This window comes from Coregonus lavaretus (genome assembly GCF_964263955.1).
Source record: "Coregonus lavaretus genome assembly, chromosome: 15".
Classification (NCBI taxonomy): domain Eukaryota; kingdom Metazoa; phylum Chordata; class Actinopteri; order Salmoniformes; family Salmonidae; genus Coregonus; species Coregonus lavaretus.
Window position 1 is genome coordinate 33,886,922 of NC_140002.1, and position 14,298 is coordinate 33,901,219.

Sequence of the window (14,298 nt, forward strand, 5' to 3'; positions counted from 1 at the left end):
CACCATGATAGAGTATGAGCTATTTGTCTTTCATTAATTTATATCCAGGGTGAGGCAAGTTCGTTGCTCGTCCCCCCCCCCCCCCACAGTTGCATACCTGACTTTGCCTGTTCAGACACGCTTAGAGAAGTAGAAGAGGAGATACTTATTTAACACAATTATGTCACCGAGATTGATAAATGTAAGTATTTTTTATATATATATAAGAGAAAGAGTGGACAACCTCAAAATAGCCATGAACGACACAGATCCCCCTACATGTGGCAAAGTATCAGTAAAGGACATGAAAAATATTAATATTTACCATAATATAGTATCTAGACATTCAGTAGAAAAGAAACACAACGTTGAAGGAGCAGGCATTGGTGAAAAGGGAGCTGCTGTAGGTGACTCATAGAAAAGAATAGTGCAGGTAAAACATTTTGTGAAAGGGAAGTGTGTTATGCTATATCATCACACTGTGCCTTTTTCTGTCTCTGAGCAAACCATGGAGGCTTCATTACAGGAATGGAGCCCATGAGTGACAGCCCTATTGCAGGGTCCTTTGTTTGTGTAGTATACCCTGTTTGCAACTAGTCTCCATTGTCAATGCAAAGGCTTCTCTACTCCATAGGCTTGACCATCTTACAGTCCTCTCAGACACACAGTATAGCAAAATTCAAATGTCAAATTTCTAGCAAGAAGCAGGAAGAGAAGAAGACGACACAAACCTGGCCTATCCGGAAACATACAAAATTATTCAACTACCGTGTCCATGAACATCAAAAGTGTTTTTGAACATCAGATGGACAAGGTAGTAAAAGGTAGGCCAGAATTTTCCCCTACAAGCAAACATCCTAAAGATAGTCTTTGCCTTAGACCTTGTAGTAGATGTTGGCTGGGCTTTGCGGGGGCATCTCCTGGACTATATAAACTGGATGGCCGTAGTCCCCGCTCACCTTCTCGTAATGGGGGCAGTAGTTGTTTTCTGTAGTCCGTAGCGGGATGATGATGTCACTGGGTTCCGAGCCAGCGTTCCCAGAGCACTTGGGGCTGGCCAGCGTGCTGAGTGACAGAGCGGTGGTCCGCTGCTGGGTGTGCTTGCGGTTCCTCTTCCTCAGCTTGATCAGCAGGACGATGAGGATGATGATGATCAGCAAGAAGATGACGCATCCCGCCCCGATGGCAGCAAACAGCGCTGGCTTGGAGGCAAAAATACCCTCTGCTGAGTTGGACTTGTTGTCCTGGTTCATGGTGTCTGTGGATGGAAAAATAAAGGAATCAGTTAACAGCAGGGAATGAACGAGCGGTGGTCTGCTTGGCAGCCAAGTCAGATAAAGCTGTACTGTTGCTGATCAGGATAGAGGTTGAACCCTGCGAGGGTGCAAATGGGTTCTCAATGAGAAAAAGGCTCCTTCCATTATTCTTCTGAATTGACTGAGTAGCTAGGGGCTTCCTGACTGTGTGGCCTTTGTGAGCGTGTGGGGGTGTCAGTTTTCCACAGATGATAGCTAATTTCTTCTTGGCATGCATCCTGAGAGCGAGGGGCAGATTAAACTGTGTATGTTTAGCCATATGTTTAAACTCCACATGAGGGGGTAAAGGAAGAGAAACTGTTTAAACGTATATAACTGGCTGTGAGGGAAAAGAAAACAACACCAGTCCCTTATTAGACACAGAGGATGAGAACTGAGTCCAATTAGAGTGGCATGCCTATTTCCTGTGTGGTCCTGAAGCCTCCCTCCCTTCACTATGTATAATCCACTGCATCCCAGCGCTGCCTGCCTGGGAGCACAGCTTCCACCGCTATCTGACTGCCTGCCCATTGCTGCTGCTGCATTGTCAAACCAGAGGCTGCTAGCTGCGTTTACACTGGGGGTAGAGGAATGGATTCCACAGTGACCCCTAATATTACCAAATCACCACAGGAATTATTCTCAGCTCTTATTATTATTTTCTTTCATTTTGCAGGGTAAGATGACCCTGATGAAAGGGGAACAAAAACCCATTTCAAAGTTGACAAATGGAAAACAGTTGACTATTGATCTTACATGAGACCATAGAGCCCAATGTGTGTTGAAGGCAATGGAGCTGATCAGTGTCTGTCAGTCCCTTTTATTTTCCAGCTTGTCAAGAATACAGTGAGGGAAAAAAGTATTTGATCCCCTGCTGATTTTGTACGTTTGCCCACTGACAAAGAAATGATCAGTCTATAATTTTAATGGTAGGTTTATTTGAACAGTGAGAGACAGAATAACAACAACAAAATCCAGAAAAACGCATGTCAAAAATGATATAAATTGATTTGCATTTTAATGAGGGAAATAAGTATTTGACCCCCTCTCAATCAGAAAGATTTCTGGCTCCCAGGTGTCTTTTATACAGGTAACGAGCTGAGATTAGGAGCACACTCTTAAAGGGAGTGCTCCTAATCTCAGCTTGTTACCTGTATAAAAGACACCTGTCCACAGAAGCAATCAATCAATCAGATTCCAAACTCTCCACCATGGCCAAGACCAAAGAGTGCTTCAAGGATCTCAGGAACAAGATTGTAGACCTACACAAGGCTGGAATGGGCTACAAGACCATCGCCAAGCAGCTAGGTGAGAAGGTGACTATAGTTGGTGCGATTATTCGCAAATGGAAGAAACACAAAAGTACTGTCAATCTCCCTCGGCCTAGGGCTCCATGCAAGATCTCACCTCGTGGAGTTGCAATGATCATGAGAACGGTGAGGAATCAGCCCAGAACTACACGGGAGGATCTTGTCAATGATCTCAAGGCAGCTGGGACCATAGTCACCAAGAAAACAATTGGTAACACATTACGCCGTGAAGGACTGAAATCCTGCAGCGCCCGCAAGGTCCCCCTGCTCAAGAAAGCACATATACAGGGCCGTCTGAAGTTTGCCAATGAACATCTGAATGATTCAGAGGAGAACTGGGTGAAAGTGTTGTGGTCAGATGAGACCAAAATGGAGCTCTTTGGCATCAACTCAACTCGCCGTGTTTGGAGGAGGAGGAATGCTGCCTATGACCCCAAGAACACCATCCCCACCGTCAAGCATGGAGGTGGAAACATTATGCTTTGGGGGTGTTTTTCTGCTAAGGGGATAGGACAAATTCACCGCATCAAAGGGACGATGGACGGGGCCATGTACCGTCAAATCTCTTCCCTCAGCCAGGACATTGAAAATGGGTCGTGGATGGGTATTCCAGCATGACAATGACCCAAAACACACGGCCAAGGCAACAAAGGAGTGGCTCAAGAAGAAGCACAAGGTACTGGAGTGGCCTAGCCAGTCTCCAGACCTTAATCCCATTGAAAATCTGTGGAGGGAGCTGAAGGTTCGAGTTGCCAAACGTCAGCCTCGAAATCTGCAAAGAGGAGTGGAACAAAATCCCTCCTGAGATGTGTGCAAACCTGGTGGCCAACTTCAAGAAACGTCTGACCTCTGTGATTGTCAACAAGGGTTTTGCCACCAAGTACTAAGTCATGTTTTGCAGAGGGGTCAAATACTTATTTCCCTCATTAAAATGCAAATCAATTTATAACATTTTTGACATGCGTTTTTCTGGATTTTTTTGTTGTTATTCTGTCTCTCACTGTTCAAATAAACCTACCATTAAAATTATAGACTGATCATGTCTTTGTCAGTGGGCAAACGTACAAAATCAGCAGGGGATCAAATACTTTTTTCCCCTCACTGTATGTGTGAAAAAAGACTAGTTTGTTCTCGCTCATATTAATGAAGTCAAGACTTCCTGTCGGTTAATGAGTGAGAGGACGTTATCGTGACACAGAACATTAGCTTTCCTCAAGATCACCTGAACGATTCTGAAACACTAGAATTATTCAAATGACTTCTGGGTGAACTAATTTTCACATTTGCACCTAACTGTAGACCCATGCCAACACTTCAGAATGTTCTGAATAATTTATAGAAATCTATTCTGGCTATCTCTCTACCCAGTTTAATTTAGATGCTGAGCATGAATGACTGTACGTGTTATTATAATGTGCTTTCCTCACACCTTTTCTGCTTCCAAAGACCTCAGGAAAAAATGTGCATACAAATTAAAAAGAGGTATTACCTCTTTGTATTACAGAGGCAAAACAACATTGTATCTTTCCATCGATTGAATGATTGGCAGAAGAAGCAGCTTGATAAAAGCTCTCAAGAAAGATGACTGCCAAACCTTCACATTGAAAGAAAACCCTACTATGTGAGACCTGGCAGCTTTCCAGGATGAGAGGGAAGGCCATTTTATTTGTCCTGCAGCAGAGCCAGAACTCTAGGGCCCAAATCACTTTCTAAACCTATGTAAACTTCAGCATTTTCTGCCTCCCTGTGAAAAAATACTGTTCTGGTGACTGAAACCATAGCAAAACAAATACAAATGGATACAGTGCCTTGCAAAAGTATTCATCCCCCTTGGCGTTTTCCCTATTTTGTTGCATTACAACCTGTAATTTAAATGGATTTTTATTTGGATTTCATGTAATAGACATACACAAAATAGTCCAAATTGGTGAAGTGAAAAAAATTACTTGTAATTCTCTTTAATAAAAAATAAATAATGGAAAAGTGGTGCGTGCATATGTATTCACCCCCTTTGCTATGAAGACCCTAAATAAGATATGGTATAACCAATTACCTTCAGAAGTCACATAATTAGTTAAATAAAGTCCACCTGTGTGCAATCTAAGTGTCACATGATCTGTCACATGATCTCAGTATATATACACCTGTTCTGAAAGGCCCCAGAGTCTGCAACACCACTAAGCAAGGGGCACCACCAAGCAAGTGGCACCGTGAAGACCATGGAGCTCTCCAAACAGGTCAGGGACAAAGTTGTGGAGAAGTACAGATCAGGGTTGGGTTGTAAAAAAATATACGAAACTTTGAACATCATACGGAGCACCATATGGCACCACAACAAACCTGCCAAGAGAGGGCCGCCCACCAAAACTCACGGACCAGGCAAGGAGGGCATTAATCAGAGAGGCAACAAAGAGACCAAAGATAACCCTGAAGGAGCTGCAAAGCTCCACAGCGGAGATTGGAGTATCTGTCCATAGGACCACTTTAAGCCGTACACTCCACAGAGCTAGGCTTTACGGAAGAGTGGCCAGAAAAAAGCCATTGCTTAAAGAAAGAAATAAGCAAACACAGCTTTTTGTCCATCAAGGAAAACGCTATGTCTGGCGCAAACCAAACACCTCTCATCACCCCGAGAATACCATCCCCACAGTGAAGCATGGTGGTGGCAGCATCATGCTGTGAGGATGTTTTTCCATCGGCAGGGACTGGGAAACTGGTCAGAATTGAAGGAATGATGGATGGCGCTAAATACAGGGAAATTCTTGAGGGAAACCTGTTTCAATCTTCCAGAGATTTGAGACTGGGACGGAGGTTCACCTTCCAGCAGGACAATGTTTTGTTTGTCTAATTTCTTGTTTGTTTCACAAGAAAAAAAATGTGTATCTTCAAAGTGGTAGGCATGTTGTGTAAATCAAATGATACAAACCCCCAAAAAATCCATTTTAATTCCAGGTTGTAAGGCAAAAAAAATAGGAAAAATGCCAAGGGGGCGAATACTTTCACAAGCCACTGTATATCTAATGTGCAGAAACCCTGCTGATGGATTTAATAGTCCCTGATAATCTTATCTGCGGCTAGATCTCAGCCGAGCAGATATGGTTTTAATTTTTCATTTCCACACTTGAACACTGTGTCTATCTATCCACAATACTACTCAGCATAATTAAAAAGTATCTCAAACCAAAATGGAAAAATATAATACTTTTGTGTGTGTTTGTGCATGCGTGCGAAACTGAGGCTGGTGGGTGGAGCTATAGGAGGACAGGCTTATTGTAATGGCTTGAATGGAATAAATGGAGCGGTCAAATGTGGTTTCCATATGTTTGATGTGTTTGGTACTGTTCCATTTATTAGTTTCCTGTCTTTACAATACGTTTGTCCTCCTAACACCATAGTGCCCTCAAAGCTCATCACTAAGCTACGCACCCTGGGACTAAACACCTCCCTCTGCAACTGGATCCTGGACTTCCTGACGGGCCGCCCCCATGTGATAAGGGTAAGTAACAACACATCTGCCACGCTGATCCTCAACACGGGGGCCCCTCAGGGGTGCGTGCTCAGTCCCCTCCTGTACTCCCTGTTCACCCATGACTGCATGGCCAGGCACGAGTCCAACACCATCATTAAGTTTGCCGACAACACAATAGTGGTAGGCCTGATCACCGACAACGATGAGACAGCCTATAGGGAGGAGGTCAGAGACCTGGCCATGTGGTGCCAGGATAACAACCTCTCCCTCAACGTGATCAAGACAATGGAGATAATTGTGGACTACAGGAAAAGGAGGACCGTAGTGGAGCAGGTTGAGAGCTTCAAGTTCCTTGGTGTCCACATCACCAACAAACTATCATGGTCCAAACACACCAAGACAGTCGTGAAGAGGGCACGACAAAGCCTATTTCTCCTCAAGAGACTGAAAAGATTTGGCATGGGTCCTCAGATCCTCAAAAAGTTATTCAGCTGCACCATTGAGGGCATCCTGACTGGTTGCATCACTGCCTGTTATGGCAACTGCTCGGCCTCCGACTGCAATTTACTACAGAGGGTAGTGTGTACGGCCCAGTACATCACTGGGGCCAAGCTTCCTGCCATCCAGGACCTCTATACCAGGCGGTGTCAGAGGAAGGCCCTAATAATTGTCAAAGACTCCAGCCACCCTAGTCATAGACTGTTCTCTCTGCTACCGCACACCAAGCGGTTCCGGAGCACCAAGTCTAGGTCCAAAAGGCTTCTTAACAGCTTCTACCCCCAAGCCATGAGACTCCTGAACAGCTAATCAAATGGCTACCCGGACTATGCATTGCATTGCCTCTTTTACACTGCTGCTACTCTCTGTTTATTATCTATGCATAGTCACTTTAACTCTACCTACATATTAACTCAATTACCTCGACTAACCTGTGCCCCCACATTGACTCTGTACCGGTACCTCCTTTATATAGCCTCGCTACTGTTATTTTACTGCTGCTCTTTAATAATTATTATGAAATTATTATTATTTATTTTTTACTGATCCATTTTTTACTTAACACTTATTTTTGTTAAAACTGCATTGTTGGTTAAGGGCTTGTAAGTAAGCATTTCACTGTAAGGTGTTGTATTCGGCGCATGTGACAAATAACATTTGGTTGGATTCGATTTGATTTATTGCTCCTCCCACCAGCCTCCTCTGGACTGTGAGAGAGTGTGTGTGTGTGTGTGTGGCGGACGTGGGGAAGCATTGTACTTAGAAAATGCACTAACAAAGGTTTCAAGTGTGGGATACAGTATTAGAAGCAAAACCATGACCTTTTGGCATTGAAGGGTTACAGTCCAATCTTGAACACTGATAATGAGGACTAGAACACAAAACAGGGAAACAGGGGTCATACTGAGGCAAATATTCCTTTTCCCATAAGTCTGAGCATCCTCACCTTTGTTGCCTGGCTCCACGGCCCCACCACTGCCCCCCTTCTTCTTATTTGGGCTGGTGGTTGTCTCCTTCACAGTGTTGTCATGCTCTTGGCTTGGCTTGTCTGTTATCACTGGGTCCGGTACAACTGTGTTCGGGTCTGCAATTTGGATGAAGAAAGTCAACAGAGTTAGATTCCAACGTGTAAACCTTTTAGTATCATTTTCCAATAAAGATTTGAAATGGAGTTTGGAATGGGAGCCATAGTTATCAGTTCCTTTGACCCCAATTTCATCAAAGTAGTCGTTGGCACACTTTTCATATTAAATACGGACAAGTCATGATGTCATAATTAGAGCCAACGAATATAAATTGTGAGGCATACATGACAGTATATGCTATACCTTGCCAAATTAAGCTATAAGAAATAATGTAACTTGTCTCCTGCCAAAAATGCATTAGTCACTTTTTTCATGGTTCCCCTGAGTCCCATCAATGCCATGCAGAAGTGGATACACTGGCATTAAGGGAGATTTAATTGATTGGAATATCATTGAAGTGTGCATATGAGGTTTTACTGCCCCTCCTCCCAAGAGAACTTTGAGATCTTGGAATTATTTTACTTTAATAGTTTGTAGAAAATATTCTAAATGTCCAATTGTTCTATTGTTAGAATGGCATTTTTAAGAGCCCTAATGGAGGTCTATGACCGGAATGCTGTGTGTCTCTTTGGTTGTTAACACAGTATTTATAAAAGCATAGCTACTGATATTCATTATTTTAAACCAGCTCATATTGCTGCTACAGTGTGCTATGTATAACCTAAACTGCACCCTCAATTTGTCTGTTTGATTACAGTTAAGACAACTACTGTTCCAGACGTGTTGGTGGTGTGGTGTCTGCTACTGCTGAGTGCTGGTTTCTAATGTGCAGCACAACAAATGGGTCTGTAAACAACCACTAAAGAATCTCCATCCCAAAGACAATATCACACATTTTAACATGACAGCTTGTTTTCTAAAAGACATTTCACACCCCATATTAATATAAACGTGGTCAATTCAGCTGAGTTTCAAACATCCACAGGCCTTGCTCTTGCTCATTATACTAACATTGTAAAAGCTTTGGCTGCAGATAAGAGAGAGGCCATCAAAGCCATCAGCCTCCATTTAAACTAACCAGCATACGGTGCCACACCATCTCATTTCATGGGTGAATAGTCATCTTATAATTGCATAAAATTCAATGTTCATATACAAATCAATAAATTAAATATCAGTGTGTAGTAATACAAGAGAGACTCAGTATGAGGAAGTGCATCAGCAGATTGACACAGTCTGTTGTTACATATCCAGATATTGGTAATATGATCGTCTCCAATCATTGCCATTTTTGTTAACAAAGGCAGTTCTCTCCATGAAAAATATAGGAATGTTAAATTTTTTAAAACAAAACAGTACATAGCTTACTGTATTATCCTCTTCTAATAATATAATGTTTGTTCATGTTACTTTGTGTGTTGTTTACAATCATACTTTAGTGACCGTTGCCCTGGATGAGTCGGTGTAATAAAAACAAAGAGACGATACTGTTTCCTCCTTACTTTATTGTTTGTAAACCGTTTCTCGGTGTCTACAATATTTGTGGCAACAGAGTTGCTATGACTCAGTGGCTGAAAATAAGACCCAATCCTTCAGCAAACACGCAGATGAATGTACTATGACCTAGGGTCGGTAACGTCATTGCTCCAAATCCTAAAGAAATAAACTGTTGAATTCCAACCGTAACTACCTACACAAGACAGCAAAGTTAATGACATCTATAATCTTTTTACTGTTTCCTAGCTCCTAACATAGTGGGTATCCTGTGTATTAAACACAGCTTTACGCAAACAAGTCTTGAGAAAGACAAAAGGAATGTCAAGCCAACTATGATAATTATTATCTAAGGTCAGCTATACAAATAATCCCTAGCCTATACGGTAACAGCCCCTATCTGTAGAATAAGACTCTTATCGGCAGACCCTCCCTTTGTGGTTTGTTTGTTTTGGATGTGTGGACTAGGGCAGTGATTAAGACTGACCCTGCCACTCCTAGCATGACGCCAGGCCAAGCAAAGGTCTCTTTAGAGACCTAGCTACACTCTTCGAAAAAAAGGTGCTATCTAGAACCTAAAAGGGTTATTTGGCTGTCCCCATAGCAGAACACTTTAAATAACCTATTTTGGTTCCAAGCAGAACTCTTTTGGGTTCCATGTAGAACCTTTTCCTAATTTGGATAACAATATCAACACTTATTTGAGTTTGTGACACTGTGAGAGACAAAGTTTACATTTAAGAGAGTGACAGTGAGAAACCTGGGCTCTTCAGGCAAAGCAATCTCATTCATGCTAGACCAACAGACAGTCTAAGTAACAGGACAACAGGTAGTCTGTAGCATGCTCTATGGAATGTCCTCAATGTTTTCCACAGCTTTTATTTTCTTATTGTGTGAGTGAGTTCTTTTGGTATGTGTGAGAAAGTGTTTCAGTGTGTCTCTGTCTGTATTTGCACAATAGCTTTTCTTTGTTTCATCTTTCCCTTCTCAAAAAAGAAAAGTAAAGAATGGAGTGAAATGTGATGTCTGAGGCCCTTATTTTATGAGCGATGAAGTCACTGGGCGACTCGCCACACACTGTGAGCAGCGGAGTGGAGTATCCCACTGTAAAAACCCACGCCCGGGGTGTCTGGCTTTATGAACAATAGCTCATGAAACGCTCCTCTTGCACTGCAGTCATGACAGTCCCCATACAAAGCTTTCATTATCAATCATCCATAGTTATATCCTGCCTGGCTCTATTGTGACTGCCTTTTACTGCTTTTCTGGCATTCCTGCCAGCCCGCATCGAGACGCTTACTTACCCTGGCCCACTTTCATGACGATCTTCATGGAGAGGGTGTTGCAGACACCTCCTTCCCTGTTCTCTAGACCCTCCAGGGTCCCATTGGACGTGGCTGTGATGAGACAGGAAACAGCGTTGGAACATAAATAATAATTACAGCCACTCAGAATTAATGTACGGCTTGATTGTTCATTCATGAGAAATATATATTTGCTTCATAAGATACCATCTAACCACTTGTGCTGAGAAAATACTTTTTTTAACTCCAAGCTGTATATATATTGCTTACAACAGGTTCATTTTCTAAACCGCACACTGGTCAGGTCCGCTCAGGCTGTAGCTGGAGCACCACATAAAAACAAGGCTCTATTATTTTTGTGTGTGCTGCTTATATCTGTACACAGGGAAGGAAATGGATGATGAAAAGTGGTCTCTCCTCCTACTAAGACATGGCTGTGATAGTAATCTGATCCCAAGGGAATGTGGTGGCTTTCAAAACACTGCTGAAATCATACATGTGGAGAGAGGGAGGTGTGCACGGTGCATAGTCCAAAAATGGTATATGTGATAATCACTTTTAGCCACCTCCCCCTCCTCCCTCTCTCCCCCTCCTCCTTAAAGAGGTTTTTGTTCATTTCTTTTTGCTGAAGAAATGTACCAAACATTTGGCAAGGCATGTTATGCCAGAAGCAATTATGGCAAGCTGCAAATGCCAGGGGCTTAGCTTTCTCTTTCGGCATGCCCTGTAATTAGAGACTGGGTGGCACAATGGCCTGCAGCCCTTATCTCTGAGGGGCTTTCTTTCAAATCAATATCCACTGAGGGGAGTGGAGGAGGCCGGGGGACATGGGAGGCCAATAGGATCTCTGGCTCCCTGTGTTGCTCCTGTCAGCTCCGCTTCACAAGGACTTTAGTCACAGAAACAGGGCGCAATTGGCACTCTCTATTCTAAGTTGGGACAGAAAAGACCAAGGAGTGTGAATATGGATCAGGTTCTCGATAATTCTTTCAGCCCATATATACGAGGGGGCGGTTTCCATGCCAGTGAAAGCTGGTGCCCTGCCCTGCCCTGTTTGATTATTTTCAGATCTGCTCCGTGGGTATTTTCACCTCCAGAAAATCTGCTCCATTCTCCCCCTCACAAGGCACTAAAGGGACGGCCTCCTTATTAACTGGTCCAGATTCCCCTCTCATTAAGAGTCATGAATGAGCTGCCATGTAGGAGAGTGTTTGACTAATAAGGTCCCTCTCCAGGAGAATCAAAGCCCCTCTCAGTGGAGCCCAGGCACAATGGCGGTGGGCCGGTGAGAATGGGGCGTGTGGCGCTGCTCCAGCAGAGGTATCCCACCACACCACTGGCTCAAATCACCAACCGCTCAACAACACAGAATGGGAGGCCTGTGAACCTGATTTCCCTCTTTCTTTCCCACATTCTGTTTTTCATTCTTCAAGGATGCAATTAGACGACACACACAAAACTGGGCTCATGACAAACATTTTGGATTAGCAATTCATTCTTATGGAGTAGCCAGATAGAATAAAAGGAGAATGTGAGTTATTTTGTTTTACAGGCAAAGCGTAAAGGAGCTTATATTGATGGCAATGCAGTAATGAGACCCTGAATATATTGGCAGCTGTACAGTATGGCCAATCAATAGACATTATAAAGGAAACAGATTCATTACGGTAAGGAGCTTGAGAAGTACAGTGAGAAGGCAATCTCATTGACTATTGGCTGATGCAGGGATTAAACATGGAACTTAGCCTCGTCTACCTACAAGCCTTGACCTTAGCTGATTAGATTACATGCCTGTCTCATTCACATTTCATGCTCTATCATGCAGGGTACTTTCTGTAACTCTCTTTTACTACTACTACCAAATGAGACTTCTCCGTTAGTCGAGAAAGGCCCCAGCAAACTAATGTTGGCTTTAAAGAAAAGTGACAAGCTAACCTTGAATGGTTTGATAGAGCAAGAGAAGCAAAACCCTAGACACAATTCATTAGTATTTTCTGATTGCATTAACCACCAAATAGACTTACCATGTTTCTCAAAAACCAACTGTCTCAGACATCCTATACATGTCTTGTATTCCACAAATAGAACCCCTCATTTGATAGATGACTTTTTAAACATTCTGTCATTGAACATGTGGGCTTGTCTTATTAGGTTTAGAGCACCCATGAAATGAGAAAGGATGTGAGAAAAACATGAGCAATCAATAGCTTACAGCACTTAACCCCAAGAACAAATTGCGTTTAAAAATGTTCAGAACGGTACTTAACACTCTGTTAGTGGAAGGTTGAGGCAGTGGGTGGGAGAGAGCCCTGCTGCCCTGAATGATGTCACGACTATTAAGATGCATGGGCCTGGGAGAGGTGTCAGGCTCCGACTGAGTCGTCATGCACAATGTGAGCATGCCACCGTGCCTGGGAGAAGCAGGGCAGAGATACAGACAGACAGACAGACAACTCTATCCAACATGGACTCCAAATATAGCCCACTCTGTTGCCCATCAGAGAAACGCTTAGATAGATTCTAGGAAAGGAAATCATGGCATCACTGAGAAAGGATAAATGAATCATATAACATGCATTGCAGTTGTCTGCTATTGTTGTAAACACTGTATAATTGTTTGTCACTGCAATGAGGAAACTCTTAGTTGGTTCCAGGACTGTCAAGGCCAACCTTTGAACTGGGAAAACATCATTTAACACAGGATGTGAAGCAGGGTGTGGGGACAGGGTCATCAGCAGTCCCATCTCTTCCACAGCTGCTGAAACTGACTTCTGTTTTCAAGGGAACTGGGGGTCACGTTTCACAACTCAGGGGGCTCTGAGATGTTGGAAAGATATCTTTACCTTGCAACAACACTGGTCTCTATCATTCAACTTCAACAAAGCTACTGCACTCGTTCCATGAAACTGAGTCTGGAAAATAGGTATTCCAATGTAAAGGTCTGAAATAATAGTCATAGAAGAAAAATTCAAGGACAATACTCAAACTATTCCGTTTGAGGGGTACTGGGAAATGTTCCTTTTTTGGTCCCCAACTGTACTGTAGTGTACCAAAAAACATCTGGAGGACATCTTGAGATTTGAACACAGCAGATTAGTTTAGGGACTGGGGACACTTTTTTTATGACAGCCTGTATCGACAAAAAGTTCCCTTTTTACCCAATAGATCAATGATTTAAGTTGATAAAAACACCTTTTGTCAGTTATATGTAAGAATACTAAACTATTGGTATTTTACCGCCTCAAATTATCAGGACAAATGTTTGTTTCTTTCTAAAGAATGTGGATCAAATAGTGCATAGTCCAGGTCTGAGAATTATAACTTGTTCAATTCTAGGTATGTTTATATGACTGAGATGGGACCCTTTGTTATTATACGGTGCTCAAAATATAAATAGCTAACAATTATAAAAATCCCCTTGAGAAAGTGGAGCCTTTCTGTTTGAATCATAGCATGGTTGTTTGGAGCCTTACCACTGGGGGTAGGGAGCCAACAGGCATTAGCACATAATTCATTTGCCAAGAATAAGCTCTATATGCTTTAGTGTGTGGCTCTGAGGGAGGCTTCTGTCATGACTGTAAAATAAATCTTGTGCCATTCTAGGTTTCTTCCTTTAGCACCTCTAATTAACTCCAACATGTTTCCTCTTGATTATGGTTTCTTTCTTTGCTCCGAGGACAAAAAGCATGGTCTAGCAGGCAATCATACTTGTATGCAACTGCAACAGCACGGATACTCTGAAGGGAGTCGTATTTACTCATTGTAAGACATTGTGGGTGAGGATATGAGCAAAACAGTTTGTTTTACAGTTTACATTCTCTGTGGTTTGTCCTCATTTAGCTGACAAACTAAATGCAGACAGTATTTCCAAATGTAACTGTCATTTCAGTTTGTAGGACGTTATGGATGTTCCTCTGAGTACAG

At 42.7% G+C, this 14,298-nt stretch overlaps 1 protein-coding gene across 1 annotated transcript in view; it reads right to left on the minus strand.

The window, feature by feature from the left end:
• Positions 1–764: 764 nt before the first annotated feature.
• LOC311142962 (ephrin-B1-like) overlaps positions 765–14,298 on the minus strand; it is a 90,880-nt gene continuing 77,346 nt past the window's right edge. The window contains exons 3-5 of the mRNA XM_084178734.1: positions 10,375–10,467; positions 7,498–7,635; positions 765–1,237 (exon numbers count right to left, since the gene is read on the minus strand). Coding sequence (XP_084034860.1) covers positions 855–1,237; positions 7,498–7,635; positions 10,375–10,467 — 614 coding nt within the window. The 3' untranslated portion in view covers positions 765–854. The remainder of the gene's footprint in view (positions 1,238–7,497; positions 7,636–10,374; positions 10,468–14,298) is intronic.